The following is an 18,698-nucleotide window of genomic DNA, read 5'->3' as shown; positions in this document are numbered from 1 at the left end:
AATAATGTAGAGGTACACCTTATGCATGAGGTGTAGGTATCTGCAAATCGAAAAATAACCACTTAATTTGAAAAATAAAGCAGATAAATAGCATTTCAGTTTTGTTTTGAAAACGTAAGACGTGATCCTGATTATATATTCTGTAATTGCAATGCCAACCTCCCAGAAATGTATCTTGTAGGACACAACTATCCACAAATGTCTCACAGAAAGGGGGTTTAAGATAGAGGAAATGCAGTCAATTTTCAGAAACACACTGTATATTAAGTTCAACACTGACATTATTGTCAGGTATTTCCTGAATATTAATATGCACAGTGATGATCTTAAGGAGGAAGACTTAATCCACATGGTCCAGTCATCATAATTCTCCTGCTAAAAAACACCCAAAAACTCTTAGCTACTATACACTAATAGGCTCCTTTGGTTTCCATCTAGTTTTCATAAAAATATGGCAGTCTAAACCTAAAATATGACACTAAGCCTAAAAACTAGCTGAAGAGAAGTGAAGCACACAAGTAAGTAAAATAAGATGAATTAGACCACAGAGTAAAAAAATAAATATTTTTGAATATTCTTTTTTAGAAATCAATATTGAATGAAAAAAATCCCCAAACTTACACCCCGTTCTATTTTTTAATCTCAGATATATCTGAAAACAAGTATTGTGAAATGTTACATTAGAATTAGATAAAATTACTTCCAGTCAATCAACATCACTTTGAAACATGAGGTTGTATATTAATACAACATGCAATATAGTTTCTGATGTCCATTCTCAATAAAACTGAGTTAGTCATGATTATCATAACAAATCACAATCATAAGACATTTACTGGTGTTGTCTCTACAGACTTCCTTCTCTGAAGTGCAAAGATCAACACTAACACTTGAAGATCATGGTCCAAGAGGTTAATGGAGCCTGACCTTCAAAGAAAGAATAAGAGAAGAAAAAGAGGCTAAGGAAAAAAACCACACAAAAACATAAACATTCCTTTTATTTAAATTCCTGCTTACATAAAGAATAAGCCAACTTGAATAAACTCATGAATACTATATGCTCAGAAAACCTGTATGAATGAGGAAAATAAAGGAAAATTGAATAAGGTAAAAACATTGGGATAAAGACTATTATCTGTTGAAATAAATAGGAACTGGAGGCTGAAGTTATAAGAGGATAGGGAAAAATATTAAAGAGAACAGTGTGAAAGCGCATTTTGTTGGAATATTCATATGACCTACATGCAATAAAGGTGATTCAATCTCAAAAAAGAAATAATTTTAAAAGTTTAGACAGCAGTAAATACAGTACAAATAGGAAAAGAACAAATAGTAGGCAGCAAAAGTAAACAAGCAAAGCACAAAAGACAACAGATAAAATTTAGACAATTCTTTTGACATTGAAAATATTCCAGATTACATAGATATTAAACTCACTGAAACAAGTTTAAATCTGCTCCAGAATCTCAGACAAGTACATCTGCTTTATATCTCTTCCCATTACCTTCCTGATAACTAGCCTGGTTTAGTTTAGCTGTCAGACCTCGCTGGAACCTAAGTAAATGGAATTGCTTCATTACATTCAGAATGTACAAATCTTGCCCTTAAAACAGTACTACTCATTGTAGATCAGATTTTCATGGTGGCATTGCATGAAGACAGTCAAGAAACAAATGTTCACAGTTAAAGCTTTTCACTAGACAGCTGAAATATAAGTAAATCATATCAGGAAGATGCATACTGATGGATTGCACAATGCAGATTAAAAAAACCCAAAACCAACCATAAAAAACAACAAACAATTCAAACTATTATCTTTTTTATTTAGGGTTTCACCTATCCATATCCACTTATTGTACTGAAACAAATTTCAGCAAAAATAACTTAGACCTAACTCTCTTGTTTTTGAAATCTTCCATGTGTTTCAAACTGTGTCTTCATGCTACCACATTATTTAGAAAGATTGTCAAGTGTGCTCCAAAAGTCTTTATAGTCTTTGCTCTCAAGGTACTGCTGTGCTACTGTACTGTACTGCAATGCTACTGTACACAGCTTGATCTACTAGTATCACTGCATTGTTTTATAAATGTCAATGTACTTAAAATGCAAGATTTTTGGAGAAAATGAATGTGCTGCACGTAATCAAGTTAGGACAGGAAAACCTGTACAAAACATCTGCAAAAAATTACAACTTTACTTGTTCAACCAGAACTTGAATGCTTGTTTTACATTCAAGAGATCTTTGCAAGGAGGTCTCTTTGTAAATAGAAGGACTTGACCTTTGTGGCCATTCAGCTGCAGTGATGGTGATCCTAATATCTCCTGCCACAGCCACCCTCTCCTCCTGTGCTGACACTGCCCATAATGCAAAAGTGGAATACAGCAGAGCAACCTCTGAGTATGATCTTTACCCTACTCCTAAAATTAAATACAATTAATTCCTATTTCCTGATAGCCTAGAGCTTTCGTTTCTGTCAGCAGACTTTAAAACTAAGTTGATCCTCTACAGCGAAGTTCAGGGAGTCTCAACACTAGGCTTTATTTGGGTAAGACTTAAAACTTTGGTACTATCGCATGCTGAGTTTCATCACGCAATGTCTAACAGCAGTTTGATAAAGTGATGTAACTTGGCACTTCATACAGAAATTATCATTCCAGCAGGATGGGAAAGTCTAATGTAACTCTTACAGATCTAGCTGCTTCATTCACAACACTTAAATCCACCTAAATTTATAATTTAAGCCTAATGCTTGGATTTTCCTCTAGTTCTCCATCATACACAGATATCAGCATCAAGCAAATTGTGGAGCAAAGGCATCAGAATGGTCCTGTGCAATCACCTCTGTGAACTGAGCTTTTCACCATAGAGCTTTAAAAATGTCAATATGCACAAGAAAAAATGTCATTTAGGCTTGAATACAAGGAAAGAGCATGGAAACATCAGAGGAATGGAACATTCCTAAAATGTCTATTTTTCTAATTATGTGGGGAAAATTTAAAAATAACAAAACCCAAACCACACACACAAACAAAAATAAACACCCACAAAAAACACAGAACTCTTGCCCAAAAAAACAAGCCCCACAATAAAACAAACAACCTCAAACAACAACAGAACAACAAAACCCCCAAACCCCTACAACTTTTCTCTATGAATTTACTGTTAGACTACCACAGCAAGGTTTGTAGACAAAGAGCACAGGTATGAAAAACTGGTAGTTTCAAGATTACAGTTTCTTTCTGTTGCACTTTAAATGAGAACCTAATCAAAGGGACGGGAAAAAAAAGGCATCCAAAGACACAAGGAAAGAAAAGGGAGAGAAAAGATGTGGAAATGTGCAGTGTTTTCATAGTCAATATCTGCAACAGTTAGAAAATAGACAGGCTGCCACCTCAGTGTATTGAAAAGAGGAAATCTGTGGTAACAGGCTACTTACAGTCTTGAAAATTCACATCTTGGGCTCTTATATGTAGGGGAAAGGAGGAGTGGGGATCAATATGGATGTTACTAGAATAATCATTATTTTTAACACGTATTACTGCTTGTTAGAAAAGATGATGACTGGAAACACAAAACAAAACATACATAAGGCTCTTTTTACTGGGATCTTTTCTACTTAATTCACTAATTTTTAAGCCTTTTTTTTAAGATCAGCCTTATAATTTAGAATGGAAAATTATTTCCTCAGTGATCAAGATTCAGATTAGTTTAGACTTTAACAAAAAATTCAATCACTTTACTGAAATTACTCCTTTATACATTAAATTCAAGTTTTCTTATTGAGAGTGAAGAGAGCACCTGCACTGAAAAACTGTAAAATAAAGCACATCAGTTCCATGAAGTGATCTACATCTGTTGGGGTAAAAGAGTTTCACTGCTTTTTAAGGGCTGTGTGAAACATCACAGGCAGAGAGAACACACAGTGCAGTGCACACCATTGTTCTATCGGAGAAAGGAAAGTTTTACACATCTGGGAACAGCAGTTTGATAATGCAAATACAAAAGGTGCACGCCCCAACCACAGTTCAGCTTGGATGAATGTATGTATAACATTTTCCTCAGCTTGGAATTATTCACTTGTTTTTACAGTACAATGAATCAGGAGAAGTAGGAATCTTGTTTAAACGGAAAATGGTGACATCAAACTGAACAGCTCTCAAACCTACCATCTTTTCTGAAATAATTTTTGAGAGTTCAGTGGCCTTAAGCTATATTTTTAAATTTAAATATACACATGTAAAGACATGACTTTTAATAACAGTATGTTTCAGTGTCTTACATTTACACATTACACAATGACATTCTTACATTTTTCTATATGCCACAGCTTTGAAATAGAAATACTAATATAAAGCATTGGCCCAAAGCAAAAAAAAAAGGACTTTTTACTTATTTTCTGGAATATTTCCCCACAATACTTTCTTTCCTATTGCTATGATCTTTTCCTTTGTTTCCTATCCTTCCTTCATTAGCATTGAAGATCATTTACAAATCAATCTATCACCACTGTCACTTCTCTTACTGTTAGTTTCACCTTGGTTGCAAGATTCATCACGAAGTTAGCACCTATTGTAAATATGAGGCAAAACTAAACGTGCTAGAAAAGCTTTTTTGTGAGGCTAAACTTCAGAGACCACGAAAGTACTCCTTACAGTCATGGACTGTGATCTTCAGCCAGGGGAAAAAAAAATAATACAGAGAAAATGAAGAGCAAATTGAGAATATAATTTCAAGTTGCTAATGTCTCTGTATTACACATAATTATCATTATCAAGATAAAGAAGTCCTAGAGTTATTTGAAACACAGTAAATTAATAGAAATTTTGGAATTTTTCAGTCAACCATTTGCTGATAACAACCAGATTCCGAATATAATAAACACAGGAGAGTAGTTGTCAATCAAAAGGCTTTGATTTGCCCTTTCAAGACTCTCTCTTAATTTCTGACATGCTTCCCTGGCTCAGTCTTGAAAATGACCTTACCTTTCAGCAATTACTTCTGTCTTTATCCATCATGATCCACATGCAGACACGATGGGAGATGCATTCATTCAGATCCTTCCCTATACAGATTAAATTCTAGCTACTTTAAGATCCTAGCTGTATGTAGGCTCAATAGAAAATGCGCAGCTATTTGTCTGCACATGATGCCTTAGCAATTACAATGCTTGCAAGAACACATATTTAAGTTTCTGAGCTCAAGCTTCCTCTCAAAACAGCACCAAACAGCAGAGATTTGGAGACAAATAACTTCCCCTACACGATGGGGCGACAGCCCAGCCTTACAGAGATTCTTAGTGATTCCAAAAGGGAGGGATTTCCCTTTTAAGCAATTTACATGAACTCTCAGTCCAGGATTATATATTACATAAAATAGAATCTACATCTCATCTTTTTTGCATCGGATTGTCAAAATTACTTTAATCTTTGAGGTATTTATCTAAAATAAGAATTTAAAAATCCATGCTACATGTTATTTCTTACATTGCAATGACTTAAGAAAATGTTAAAATAGGAGTACTTTGTGATATTTATAGCCATTATTTACTAAGATTGTTGAATCATCTACATAAAAATTCAATATTAAACAATGCAAAGAAGAATAGAAAAACTATCAAAAAAAACAACTGGGCAGAAACAACTTGCCAAAGATTTTTAAAGGCCTGCTATCTAGTTAATTTTCCCGTTTGAATCAAGATTACACTTGCTTAAAGAAAACATGAGAAAATCACTTATGGATGTTACCAGAATGATGTGATCTCATCAAAATTTGACTAAGCCAGAAATAATGAGCTTATAAAAGAGGCCAGATCCTGCCTTCCTGATTCATGAGTGAGTTTGATGCAGTAGAAATTCATCCCTAATTTAACTTTATCAGCTGAGAAAGATCTATGTCACTGAAGTACTGCACTCAGGAGTTTAAGGTAAGAAAAATTCAGCCAAAACACCCTCAATAATGCAAGATACAATCTACATAGGGAAAGCAAAGCTTTATTGATAAAAGCAGGTTTATGCAAATATTCACCTATAAATTACTTCTAAAGCTGTGGTACTGCTATGTTCAGACATCTATTTAGAAATACTATTTTGTTATTCTTAGATGATTATCAGATATCTTATCAGATAAAGCTTTGTTCATGTGAATCTAATTATTCAGGTTTACACTAAGTTCTTTCCTGTCTGAGCTTCTTGCAAGGGGACTTCAAACTGTTTCACTTTCTGAACAAACTGAGTGCTTCCAAACAACTCATGCTAGAAGAGGCATAAAGTAATCATCAGGAACTTAGAATACTTTTGGTCTTCAAAGCACTCAAACAATTTAAAGTATAGAATTTAACTCTTCTTCTCCCTGCTTTGAAGTGAATAATTTTTACCAAAGGAATTTAGCCTGAGGTTTCTTCAGAGTTAGTGCTGTATGATATTCTGTATAATACAGAAATGGTAACAGCTTAAAACATTACCAAACAATGGTAGTCAGAAGACTTCTGTCTAAGAAAAAAACCATAATGAAGATTTTTCTGTAGAAGTTAATATGTCTTTCTATTTACAGGTTCTGTATCTAGAACTAGTATTTTATTGAAGTAATTAGCCAGACTGGAAAATGAATAAGTTGAGAAAAAAAAATTGTAGGAAAAAGGCTTAGATGTGAAAACCTGAAAACATTCTTCTTTCATAATTTTAATAACTATTGGTCTTTTTACAGTTGTCCACTATACTCATTTTAAAGGTAGTCAGTTTAAGAGAAGATCATTAATACTAAGTAGTCTACTCTCATTTCAGTGACACTTAGGAAAGACTGAAGAGTAAAATGCAAATTAACTACTAAGTGAGGAGTATTTTTTCATTATAAAATAGTCAGAATGAATAAATTCTGAGATAATCACAAAATTTACTGAAAAAACCCCAAAACCTCCTCTTATAGTAAACACTTGGAGCACATTAAGCCTTAGACATGCTACATTTGGGTGTCTATATTCAACTCTTTATATTTAAGCTCTTACTATTAAACACAATGGGATCAGCACAGTTTATGAGGACACATAGCTCTGTGCTTGGGATGAACTGAACCACATTTGTAAGTCTATATACAGCTGAGCAGGGACTCAATCTCCTTCGATTGCAAATGGGAGCCAAGACAACCAGACTCATGTGGAGTCATACAGAAAGACATAATTTTAGGTGCTGGGTGTTGAATCCTATCCTTGGGTTCAAAGCAGTCAAAACTTTTGTTTGTGTTTTTCTAACTAATTTGATATAAAGTAAGTATCAAAATGAAAATGAAGATATCAGTTACATTTAGTGACATTTCATCAAAATCAACATATTCCATAAGAAAATTATAAATAAATCAAATAGGTTTTACCTTAAGAAACAACTTTTCACCAGGGGAAAAAAAACCCCAAAAATAGACCTACAGGCAACAATATAAATGGATATAAAACTCTGATCTTGTTAAGAGACTATATATGTACTTCAGAACTAAATACTCATGAGCAGGTAGTCCATAATAAATAATTTCAGAACTCATTGAAAAGTTAGAAAATTTTAAATTATTAGAAGAAGGACCTCAACAGCAGAGAGGCATTAATACAAGAAAACTATTAATACTAAATACAAAGTTGTTTTCCTACCTGTGTGCAGATAAATTACTGAGGTACAGGCTGTATTTTTCTTCTGCAGACAATCCATCCATCATCAAGTAAAAAATATGAAAATTACTCTGGTTGAGAGGTTGGATAACGACACGAGACTTCTCCAACATGTATGTATAAATCCTAGCTGATTAAGAAACAAACACATATATTTATAATTACACTGATTGTTCTAAACTTAAATGTCTTAAACCATTCACCATTGCTACAGTTAAGAATAAACAATGTTTCTTGTAAAATGATCTGAGGGGAACATATAAAATACAGTATTACCATTTATGCTCCCATGGTTTTCTATAGAAATCACACACACAACCCCAATTCCATTAGAATTGGTGGAACAAACATACTACACTTACTGTTTGAAATTACCATTAAAACTACTTAATTTTGAAGATACAGATGTTGATTTGTATCAGTTTCTGTATTTGGCAAGATTTTCTAAGAGACAAGCTATTAGTCATCTCACCAAAATGTAGCCATCTAAGCACTGGAATCTATTTTACCCTCCTCCTAAACAGAAAGATGGGAGAGAGATTCCAGACCACTTGAAAAAACACACTTGGAAGCATTTCTTCTTTCTCTGCTGGTAATCAAGAACATAGAGATTAATAGTCTTTGATTAACCACCTAGGTTCTAGATGGCTACAAAGAGGCAAATCCTCTGCAGAACAGGTTATCAACAGGCTCACTGACCTGAGCCTGGGGAAACATGGGCATCTCAGAAAGCTATGTTGACCTGAATAAATGAGAAGCCATGTAAATCAGCATTCTGGGGAAGAAGGTAAAGGAGGAGGAATCTGAGTGAGATTTGCCTACAGAAAAACAGCTCACAGGATCATACATAACCTCAGGCTCACTAAGATTCTGAAAGAGGCAAAGCACAGAAGCAAAGGAAATGTTGAACCTCAGACTGATTTACCTTTTTGCAAGACAAAAGGCATTTTAGAGATACCTGTGAAGAGACAGGGATATTCACTACTTTGGGCAGGCTGCTCTTGAGCTTTCCCCTGGGAGTACACCACCATGTGGTTCCAGATGCAAGAGACTAAGAAAACAAGGGAATGTCCAGCTGCAGCTAGAGGTCAGGGCCTTTCTGCTAAGTGGGACCTAATATCAGCTCCCACTTACCTAGCTGCTGGCATAAATTATCTCATTACTTAAATACTAGCTGTGATGCCAAGACCAGAAGCACTTCTCTTCACACACAACTGAGCACCTCTACCACATGGACACAGTCCATTTTACTGCAGCTCTAGGCTTTTCAATATCTGCAGTATGGCAGATCTTTCACTGAGTCTTTGCAAGCATCCTCACCCTGGAAAGAGCTCTTGAGTTTAGAGCATAAGGTGCACTTCTCAGCAACAGAGAACCTATATTTTTGAACCCAGTAAGTAGATGAAAATATTAAACTATAGCTTCCCATAGCCTGGCTTTCAACCAACTCATTCAGGACTCTTTTCTTCATGAACTAGAATTAGTTCTTGAACATACAGACATTATAAATATTGGTGCATACACCCTGCAGCATAGGAAGTATGCTCTCTAAACACACACCACTCACATATTTTTAGAATTTTTCTAATTTTTTACCTTTTTTAAGATGGCTAGGATTAAACCAATATTTTCAGAACCAGTTCTGGACTCACAGGTGTTGCCTAATGCAAAGTGAAACAATTTGGTGAATGAGAGTGTGTATCAGAGATAGCTGCATCAGCCTAATGAGGCATTAGGCCAGCAGGCAGAATGTCAGTTCCTGTCACCATACAATTGCTAATGTCCACTGCTAGGTTATTGCTGTATCATCTGTATTTGTCTGGTAATTTCATTTTAAATTCCACTTATCTTTTGAAGTTCATTAAGTTTCTGTTTATATTGTTGAAATAAACACAGCAAACCTGAGGTTACTTGAAGTAGTGTGTATAAGGGAACACAGCCTTTGAGAATACTGCTGAAATACAGTGTAGATGGGAGAGAAATGAAATGAGTGAATCTTGAACATATTGTTTTCAGAAAGGCCTCAGTAGCTAATTTCTGTCAATGAGCTAAACGCAACTATGCAGGGTCTCAAAGAACTACTCTGCACAGGCTAAACCATCCTGGACACATCCCAGTTAAGGAGTGCAGAAGGTCAGTGGTACATTAGCCAGGGACATCCTCTACAACCTCTTTATGTAACAGCTCAGACATGTCCTGACATTTGCTGGCAACCAAAACCATGCCTGGGACTCTGGCTAAGAGACACTAGGACTGACAGAGACGAGTTGTACCTCTGACTTGCTGAAGCAAGGAAACATGATCTGGCCCATTTAATCATCCTACAAAATGTAGTAGTGAGCTGCTATTATGGAATCAATATTATGAGAAATTGTGTATCATCCATCTTATCCTCTGCTGCTACACTGCAGAAAAAACTAAAAAACCCAAACCTGTATGGGAAGTAGAAAGGCACACTTGGGAAATCATGTATGTTTCTGGCTCCAGTAACTTTGCAACACATTATAAATTGAAGCAATACAATCATGGCAGGACTGGCCCAGACACACAATTTCATCAGAATCAATCATTACCTGGCTGTCATTTCTACAGGGTAAAACAGAATAGATGAACCTGAAGGATGATTTCCATCTTTTACTGTGCTTGTAACTTATTTCACAGTAAAACTAATCTAACCATCAATTAGTTTGAAAAGAGTTCACTGCAAACCTTTAGTCACATTTTTGTGTGGAATATTCTTGACTAAGGCTTTTATAACTACCACTTCAGGTGTTTTTAACATTCATTGATTAATACACACAGGAAAAATGTTACCAAAGGTCATCTATCATTTAACTTTAATGATGAGTAACATCACTTATTCATATGACACAAATTAATTCAGCCTTTTCCAAGTACTTCAAGTCACCTGTACTTTAATAAGGCTAAATGCATTCCATCTCAACTAGCATCTCCAGCAGTGGAAAGAGCTGTTAAGAAAAGCCAAGCTTCCAAACAGCAAGAATCAAACAGAGCATCATCTTAATGATGCTAAGAGTCATAAAGAAAATTATCATGGTGGTATGTTTTTCTACAAAGTGAAGTATGTTTCTTAATCTATGTGTGAAATAAAAGGGAGAAAATTTATAAAGTTCCAAAGCAAAGTCTGTGATTTTTGTGCAATGGTAATTGTGCCTCCAGGCACAAACAAATTTTTACTTTCTTTAACAGCTACTTGATCTACTCAGCAGCTACACAGTCAGCAAGCAGATTCTGTATTAAAAGTGTGGCCAGGGAAATCTGTCTTTCAGCTATGCATTCTTAGAAACTACACTGCTCCTTCTCAAAAACCATGCTGTCCTAAACACAGCTATTTGTAAAGACAATAAAATATTTGTTAGTCCATTTCAATGTAACTTAAAAAAATAATAAATAAATAAATAATTAAAAATCTGTCCTTGGTTTTGAAAAAGTGAAAACTGAGAAAATCAATGCCTGAAAATCAAAGCAGAAAATGTGGAGAATAAGTTTTTCAGACTTTATTTTTTCTTCCTAAGTTTTTTTCTGAGTCATTTGAGGAAGTTTATAGAGGCATTCATTTTCACCTTAGGAATTATATCAACTTACCTGAAGGACCATTCTGGAGAAAAAAAAAAAAAAAAAAAAAAAAATCACTCTTCTACTATTATGTTGTGGGAGTTAGTCATTCACTAGGAATGATATTAATTTTTTTTGCCAGAAGATCAATCTTTGAATTTTTAATTTATTTTAGAAACTTAATGAAATCACTGGCCTGTAGCTTATTCTAAGTGTTTGTTCCAAAATAAAACTTTTTGTTACATAAGATGTCTTCTGATATCTGTACTGGCTTTGAGTAGAGCCACACTAAAATTCCCCATTCTTGTTTTCAACACATCATGACAGAAACACAGTTTATGCTAAAGAATGAATCAAATATAATGATGAAAGTTATGGGAAACATTTCAGTTATTTAGGTATATTGTACTTTCTGCTACAAGAATAAACCTTGTGATAAAAGTCAGAGCATTTCCAGGGTCTAGAAGAATTCAGCATGAACAAGAAGCTGCCACAAACTTCAGTGGTGTCCACTCAAAATGCAAGGAGTTCCACTTTGGGCTTGCCCTCTGTAATAAAAGTGTACACATGCACTTTGCATGTCCCTGCCTTGGCAAATTGATTGTCTGAATAAAAATCAGACATATTTAGCCTCGTTAGTATCAATGAGTTATAAATTCATGGCTCAGCAAAATCAGGTGCTCTGCATATTTAAATTAGTCATTTATGTTTAAACAGTGCAAGAAAGTAAATACTGCTGCAAATGACATTGCAAATAAATACAGAGCATGCCTGGGTGGAATTTAAACCTGCCAAAGACAACATACATTATTCTTTTCTCATTTATGGTGGTCTAAATGTGGGACAATTTCACTCAGATTGATGCTTAGCAGTGGCCAAGAAACGGCAACATCTACTATGCAAATCAAACACCAGGAACAATTGCAAATTTCAGAAATATAAAACACATTTCTACTGCTGTAGTAAGGCATGTCTCTCTTGATTGTAAATTATGTAACTTTAGGCTATCTTAGAGTTGATAAGAATAATTGATTCAATTCCTAAATAATTAGGGAAGAGCAGGGTAGATAAGTAATTTGTTTACATTTGTTAATTGACCTGACTACCCTTACATTTTCTCATTTGTTGCCTATGGCTTGAGAATCATAAAACCACAGAATCAGCATATCAGAAAACTGACACAAGAACCTGTTTAACTGATCCTGTCACAGGCAATGGCTGTGAATTAAACTGTCAGTTCTGAGTAAAGCTGTTCATAAACCCATGTCCCTGCAGACAAAATATACTAAAATTAAATATGTACAATACAAGGGTCTGTACAATTTTAGCTTTAGGGATTGAGGTTTATTTTTATAAACTGAACTGAGATGCTCTTCAGTCCATGCTAATGTATATTTAATTTTGCATTCCTCCCACAAGAGCTTATAAATGAAAAACAAAATTGCACATTTTTAGTTTTGAATTTCTTTTGCAACCATCCTACACTCATTATAAAATAAAGCAGAAAAAAGTGTTAGCAATTTCCCATGCATGACATTTCCTATGAAGGAACTATCATATTTTCTAGACTATAGTGAACTGCCTCAAGAAAATGTAATTGGAAATATTTCCAAAGAATTTTTTTAGGAAACTCTTCAGAAAGCATAAACACATTTAAAATTAAAATAAAAGAACAAAGAAAAAAAAAGACAGTAGATCTGGAAATGCTTATCTAACAGAATCTAATTTACTTGGAACAAAAGTGTGTTTTGCCATACAGCTTCTACATCCAGGAACAGTGCAAGTAGGAAACTATGTGTCACTGTTTCTGCAGACATACCTTGCTTTGACACAGAGTAACTTTATGATGACTGCTTTTGAAGAGAGTTTGCAGAATCAAACTGAAAATTTGCTCAATTTCTTTGGGTTTTTTGGGGTTTGTTTGTTTGGTTGGTTGGTTGGTTTTTTAAACTAATGAATGCTTACTAGGGATTAGAAGACTCACACTTACTCTGAAAGCAGGAATGAATTGCATACTATCTTCTTGCTTCTAAGAAGAATAAACAACAATATGGTTCCTAGTTGTTTTAAAAGAAGCTCTAAGCTGTAATAAATTACTTCTGATTTCAGTATTACATTTTTTTGTTGCTTTTTCTTTTTCTTGTTTGTTTGGTTGGTTGTTTGTTTTTTTTACTAAAAAGATTATATTACTCACTAATTTAAGGAATACTTAAAACACCCAACATAATACTATGTACAAATGCAGAACTTAACAACTTAATCCACTTTTCACTCTTACTTCACAGTGTTGCACTAGTCAGCTCTCAGTTTGTTGATCCAGGAAATAAAACAAAATGTGACCTCCTGGGAAATACGAGGAATTGCCGTCGTCAGTTTGTTTCTTGTCTTTCTCTGCCACCTTGTGGCTGTTTAGAAGAGCCACTGCTCACTCCTGACAGTGATTTCACAGGCTGTGAAATCTGTTCCTCTGACACTTCCTAACTTCCCCATGTCTCTTCCATGTACTTTGAATCCCTTGCTGTCCAATTTTGGGCATGGCACAAAGGGATCTCTGATCTGACACTCTGTGCATGACATCAAAATTTACAGATTAAGTGATACTTACCTGCAGTTAATGTTTTTTTTCTCTCACAAAACTGTAGTTCAAAAAACTTTATAAAACAGCTGGAAAAATCATTCAAGGGTGTTTTAGCATGTCCAAAGGCCTCCAAGATACAGTTTACCTGCAAAATAATATTAAAGAAGTAAAAATAGAGGAGATAAACAGGAAGATATTTCAAGAAACATCTGTGATGTTTGCTTGTGATTAATAAGTGGGAGGTGGGGGGAAGAAGACCATTTTTCATCTTGGAATTTAAAAAAATACTTGGCAGGTTTTTTTCCAAATAGAAGACAGCTCAAAATAAATATATTTCAAAAAAAAAGTAATGTCAGAATAGTGAAAGTTTTAAGTGAAAAGTTCACATGTAAGCTGTGTCCCTACCAGTAGTTTGGACATGAGTGACTGGAGTCATATTCCTGGAGCTGTCACACTTAGCAAAAATATTAAAATCTTTGAAGACAGCTTATGAAGATACATTCAGTCAATACTAATAACCCGACAAAGGAATTTACAAGATTTATATGATGTAAGAAATGGAATAAATTATTGATTTCAAGTAGAATTATTTCAGGATTATACTAGTGAAAAAGTGAGGGAAAGAACAGATTCAGACATTTTTATGGCATGTCTCACTAATGCATTTCCATGTTAGGTTTCCATGGTCACAGACACTGTATTTAGCTTTTCTGTGTATAATTAGTTGTTTACACCCTCACAGTTTCCCTTCAGAACCTTCCTCTATGCATCCTTGAAGCTGATTGCAATGTGGTGCATACACACTGTTATTCTCATATCACTCTTTTCATGAAGATGGATGACCTAGCTGGGGAGGGAAGAGGTCTGTGCTCTGAAGAGCAGAGAAGCTCTGAAAAGTAAACCATTCACAATTATTAATTAAACCAGATGTCTGTGCAGTAGGTGGCAGCAGAAAACTAGCCAGCCAAATTTTGGTTCCAGTTCAACTCTAGCAGTGTTGTTTAGGATGTATTTGCTCTTAGACTAATTCAGCAATTGCTTTAACCTGTGCAACTTTATTAATTTAATGGTGCTATGCATAACTGCAGCAGGAATTAATCCAGACAACTGTGTTAATTAAGACACCTTAAAAGATAGCTAAATTAAAATCTCTATTCTCTATGGATGAGATCTGATACATTTACCATCTAAAGTGAGACACACCCCATCCAAGCTAGTTTTTAAGGATATTTCTATAACCAAAATTTGGTAATGCTCTTCTACCTCCATTAAAAGCCATTGATAGCTGCCTCCGAGTTGGTATTTCAGATGAGAAGTTTCAGCAGGAAATGTAATTTCTATAAAGAATTTGAATTGGCAATCCAGGGTTCAGCATAATTCAAAATGTCAATGTGAACCTTTCTAGCCAATAAAATAGGGGTATATGGAAACACATATTTTGGAAATTAAATGACTGAGCAAATATTCAGAACTCTTACCTATTTCTTAAATATATTTAGTACACAGATATTGATCCTTATAACTTGATTCAATCCTTGCATTTTTCCTGCAAGTTTACATTTTCTGTCTTGCATACTATTACTTCAGGTGTCTCAACACTTCTTATACTGTCCAGCGAATACCATACAGACAAATTTATTTATTTACTGAAGGCAATTAATTTAATGTTTAAGAAAGAGTTCCTTATCACAGAAATGTTTCTTATTCACTGCAACACTGATTTTCAAAGTCATCAAAACATAGAAACAAAACTATCTCCACTTTGGAGATTCTTCTTATTACATCAATGTGAGCTTAATCCCATTCCCATTCATGGAAAAAAAACCAAAACTTCCTTTGACTTCAAAGGTGAAAACAAATTTCTACAGAGCTGATACCTTTTTCCATACAATTCAAATATCTCTGCCTACCCAAGAGGCCAAGGTTTTGCTTCATTCCACTCAGTGGTCGGAATGCTACTTACATGTTTTATCTTTGTATCAAAGGTATTTCTGCTGCAGCTGGCTCTACTAGTGAGGTGTTTCACTATCTGTTTGCAGGCTTCAGTCTTCCCAGAACCACTTTCTCCACTGCAAGATGACAGGCAAGGAAGAGAGGAAGGAATCATTGTCAGTTTCATAAGTGAAATGTTATTTACATTCTCTGCTAGATTTGTTTGAAGGTACCTCCACTAAACCTTTATTTCAAATATCAGAGGGTTTATGGGTGACAAATAAAGAAAACAACATAGGAGACAGACTGACTGACTGATTGTCTGTGTACATGAAGGCTTCAGAGCATTCATGTACCTTCAGATACATTGTCTGGTACCACAGGTCAAACCAATCAAATCTAATGCTTTCAAGTCTTTTTGAAGGTGCTTAGAGCACAGATTTTATATTTTCCTTTATCTTTTGTCCAGTAAAGGAGCTCACTAATGCTGCCTGGTTCTCTTTCCAGATGGGAAATTACTGCTGTGGTAATGATGGGGAATCAGAAGAAACAGAAAGTGAAGAATACAATAGAAAGAATGGAAAGAAAATACAAAAGGAAGAGAAAAAGCTGATTGATTTTACAACCTGCCCAGTTTCTGTAATACACTCTGACTTTAGTGATTCTATCTAGATCACTGTGATTTCTTGTTTGTAATATGGAATAAATATTCAAAAGAATGAGAATTTCTGACAGGGAAAGTGATCAAAATAAATAAGGTAAAAGGCAACAGAATGACAAAGGTGAAAATAAACAATAGAAAAGTGGTGGGATGGAGGAAGGAAGCAAAATCCCCTACAGGGAAGCCAAAGTGGGACTCTTAGTTAGGAATTGTATTGACAGGACAAGGAATAATGGTGCAAACTGAAAGAGAGGAAATTTAGGTGAGATGTTAGGAAGAAACATTAAGTTTAGTTAGGAAGTCCATGAAGTTTTGTCACTCTTCCTCCTTTGGCTTTCCTTTTCAACTACCTGATGGAGGGCCTGTTTCCTACTATCGCTTTATAAATATTTTGTTAATACAAGCTTAATTACAGCTCAAATCTTTCTATCTTCAAATACTATGAATAATTAAAAAAAAAGTTCTGTTTTGAAATTGAAAAATAATTAAAATCTAATTTTTTTAGGAAAAAGACCAATGGAAAGTGTGAAAATACAAAGTCACGTGAAGCAAAGAACATGAGCCATAATATACCCAGGGGAAATAAAGAAGCTACAACTCCAAATCCACGGGATCTGCATTATCATCCATATCATATAGATTGCATGGAGGGGGATTTAGGGATAGACACAGCCATTACATGGAAACAGTTAATCAAGGAAGACCAGGTAAAAGAGTCAGAAAATAGCCAACCCCAGGCAATTTTTAAGAATTACTTTCTGCAAGTACTGAAAAGTACTTGCTTACCCCCAGTTTCTGCATCTTAGGCAGGTTTATCTATACCTTTATGATTTCAGAACAGTGGATCATTATTGGATCATTACTGTTTGGTAAACAACAATCCCAGTATAAAGAAATTCTATAATTCTAAAATTTAGGGAAAACATTACAAATACAAAACATATAAGGAGCAATATATCTCTAATTTCAGATGTTATAAATGACGGGTCTTATTTTTTGCTCTTCATTTTCAATTCTGACCAAAAGATACCACACTCATACAATACTTAACAAAAAACTTATTCCTACAGTATTTGAATTATGATCAGAAGTGATGGAAAACTGCTGACAGAATATGTTCATATTATACTTCCACCAGATTTAAAGGAAGACAGGTATGCTGTTCTGCATGAACTTTTGAAACAAATCTCTTTGGAGCATTACTACTCCAAATTCTGATTATATAGCAAGGTATATCCAGGGAAGAGTGACTAAGTTTGAACACTTTTGGGAGTCAGAACAATTTATTTCTTCTCCATTTTCACAGTAGGTAAGTGAGAGGCTGAGTCTGGCTCCCAGTGACTGAGGTTTCTAGATTTGAAACAAATATGTGCAAGCAAAATTTTTAAATACAAAAGAATGAGTTTTGTATTATCAGCAATGTTATCTGTAGCTGATCAATATTTCATGTTAGTTGAAAATTATATTTCTAAAATACAAAATATAAAATAAGCTAAATTGGACAGTGTGTTTCTAAACAATGTTTTAATACAAATCTGTAACTGTACTGCAGCAGCCCATTGCATTTAAAATACATAGAATTATACTTTCAAAAAAAATTAAATTGAACAGAATGCTTTTGGGGATGTTAAACTGAGGAAATCCAAAGCTTTTAACGAATTCCATTGTAAAACACAAGGACTTCAATCCATTCCAGATTATTTGGTTTAAAAATGTGATTTATGTCACAACAGTATCATTGGATATTGACACTCCTGGCTTTAACAAACGAGACCATTTTAATTTATGTATTCATTATGACTTTTTGACTCACAAAATTAGCAATCAGCATGCCATAAATCTTTGGTTTGATTTACTAGGGATCCTGAGCTTTTAACAGGACTATATTTAGGCTCCCCAGATAGCTCTTTACTTATCTTGTCAGCGCTGAATGTATTTTCATATCCTTAAAAGCAGGAGCAAAATGCAATCAGAAGGAAGCTAATAATGAAAAGTCCACCTACTGGCTATTTAAGAGCATAACTAATAATATCATTTTATTCTGTAACTTTCATTAGAAGTTTATACAAAGACAGCTCTTGGTGTTAAGCATACATGAATAAAGCTGGCTTGCTACAAACTGAAAATAATTGCAAATAACTGAAGTAAGCTCTTCAGTGATTTGGCCAAATGCTTTCCTGTTATGAAAAAAATGCTCTATTTGTGCTCAAATGCTCAGTGAGAGAGCTTTTGATCAGATGTGACGTGACTGGGGGGAAAAAAAAAGGTAAAATGGTAACAAATTTGGCTGCACCTGAAGTCC

General features: G+C 34.6%; 1 protein-coding gene across 10 annotated transcripts in view; it reads right to left on the bottom strand.

Annotated features, from left to right (window-relative positions):
• MYO16 (myosin XVI) overlaps positions 1-18,698 on the bottom strand; it is a 365,514-nt gene that overhangs the window by 144,327 nt on the left and 202,489 nt on the right. For all 10 annotated transcript variants that reach the window (XM_064407780.1, XM_064407778.1, XM_064407774.1 and 7 more), the window contains 3 exons: positions 15,767-15,872; positions 13,831-13,948; positions 7,632-7,779 (listed from right to left, as the gene is read on the bottom strand). In XM_064407780.1, coding sequence (XP_064263850.1) covers positions 7,632-7,779; positions 13,831-13,948; positions 15,767-15,872 — 372 coding nt within the window. The remainder of the gene's footprint in view (positions 1-7,631; positions 7,780-13,830; positions 13,949-15,766; positions 15,873-18,698) is intronic.

The sequence above is a fragment of the Passer domesticus genome, chromosome 2 (genome assembly GCF_036417665.1).
Source record: "Passer domesticus isolate bPasDom1 chromosome 2, bPasDom1.hap1, whole genome shotgun sequence".
NCBI lineage: Eukaryota > Metazoa > Chordata > Aves > Passeriformes > Passeridae > Passer > Passer domesticus.
This window is presented reverse-complemented; position numbering and strand designations above follow the sequence as displayed.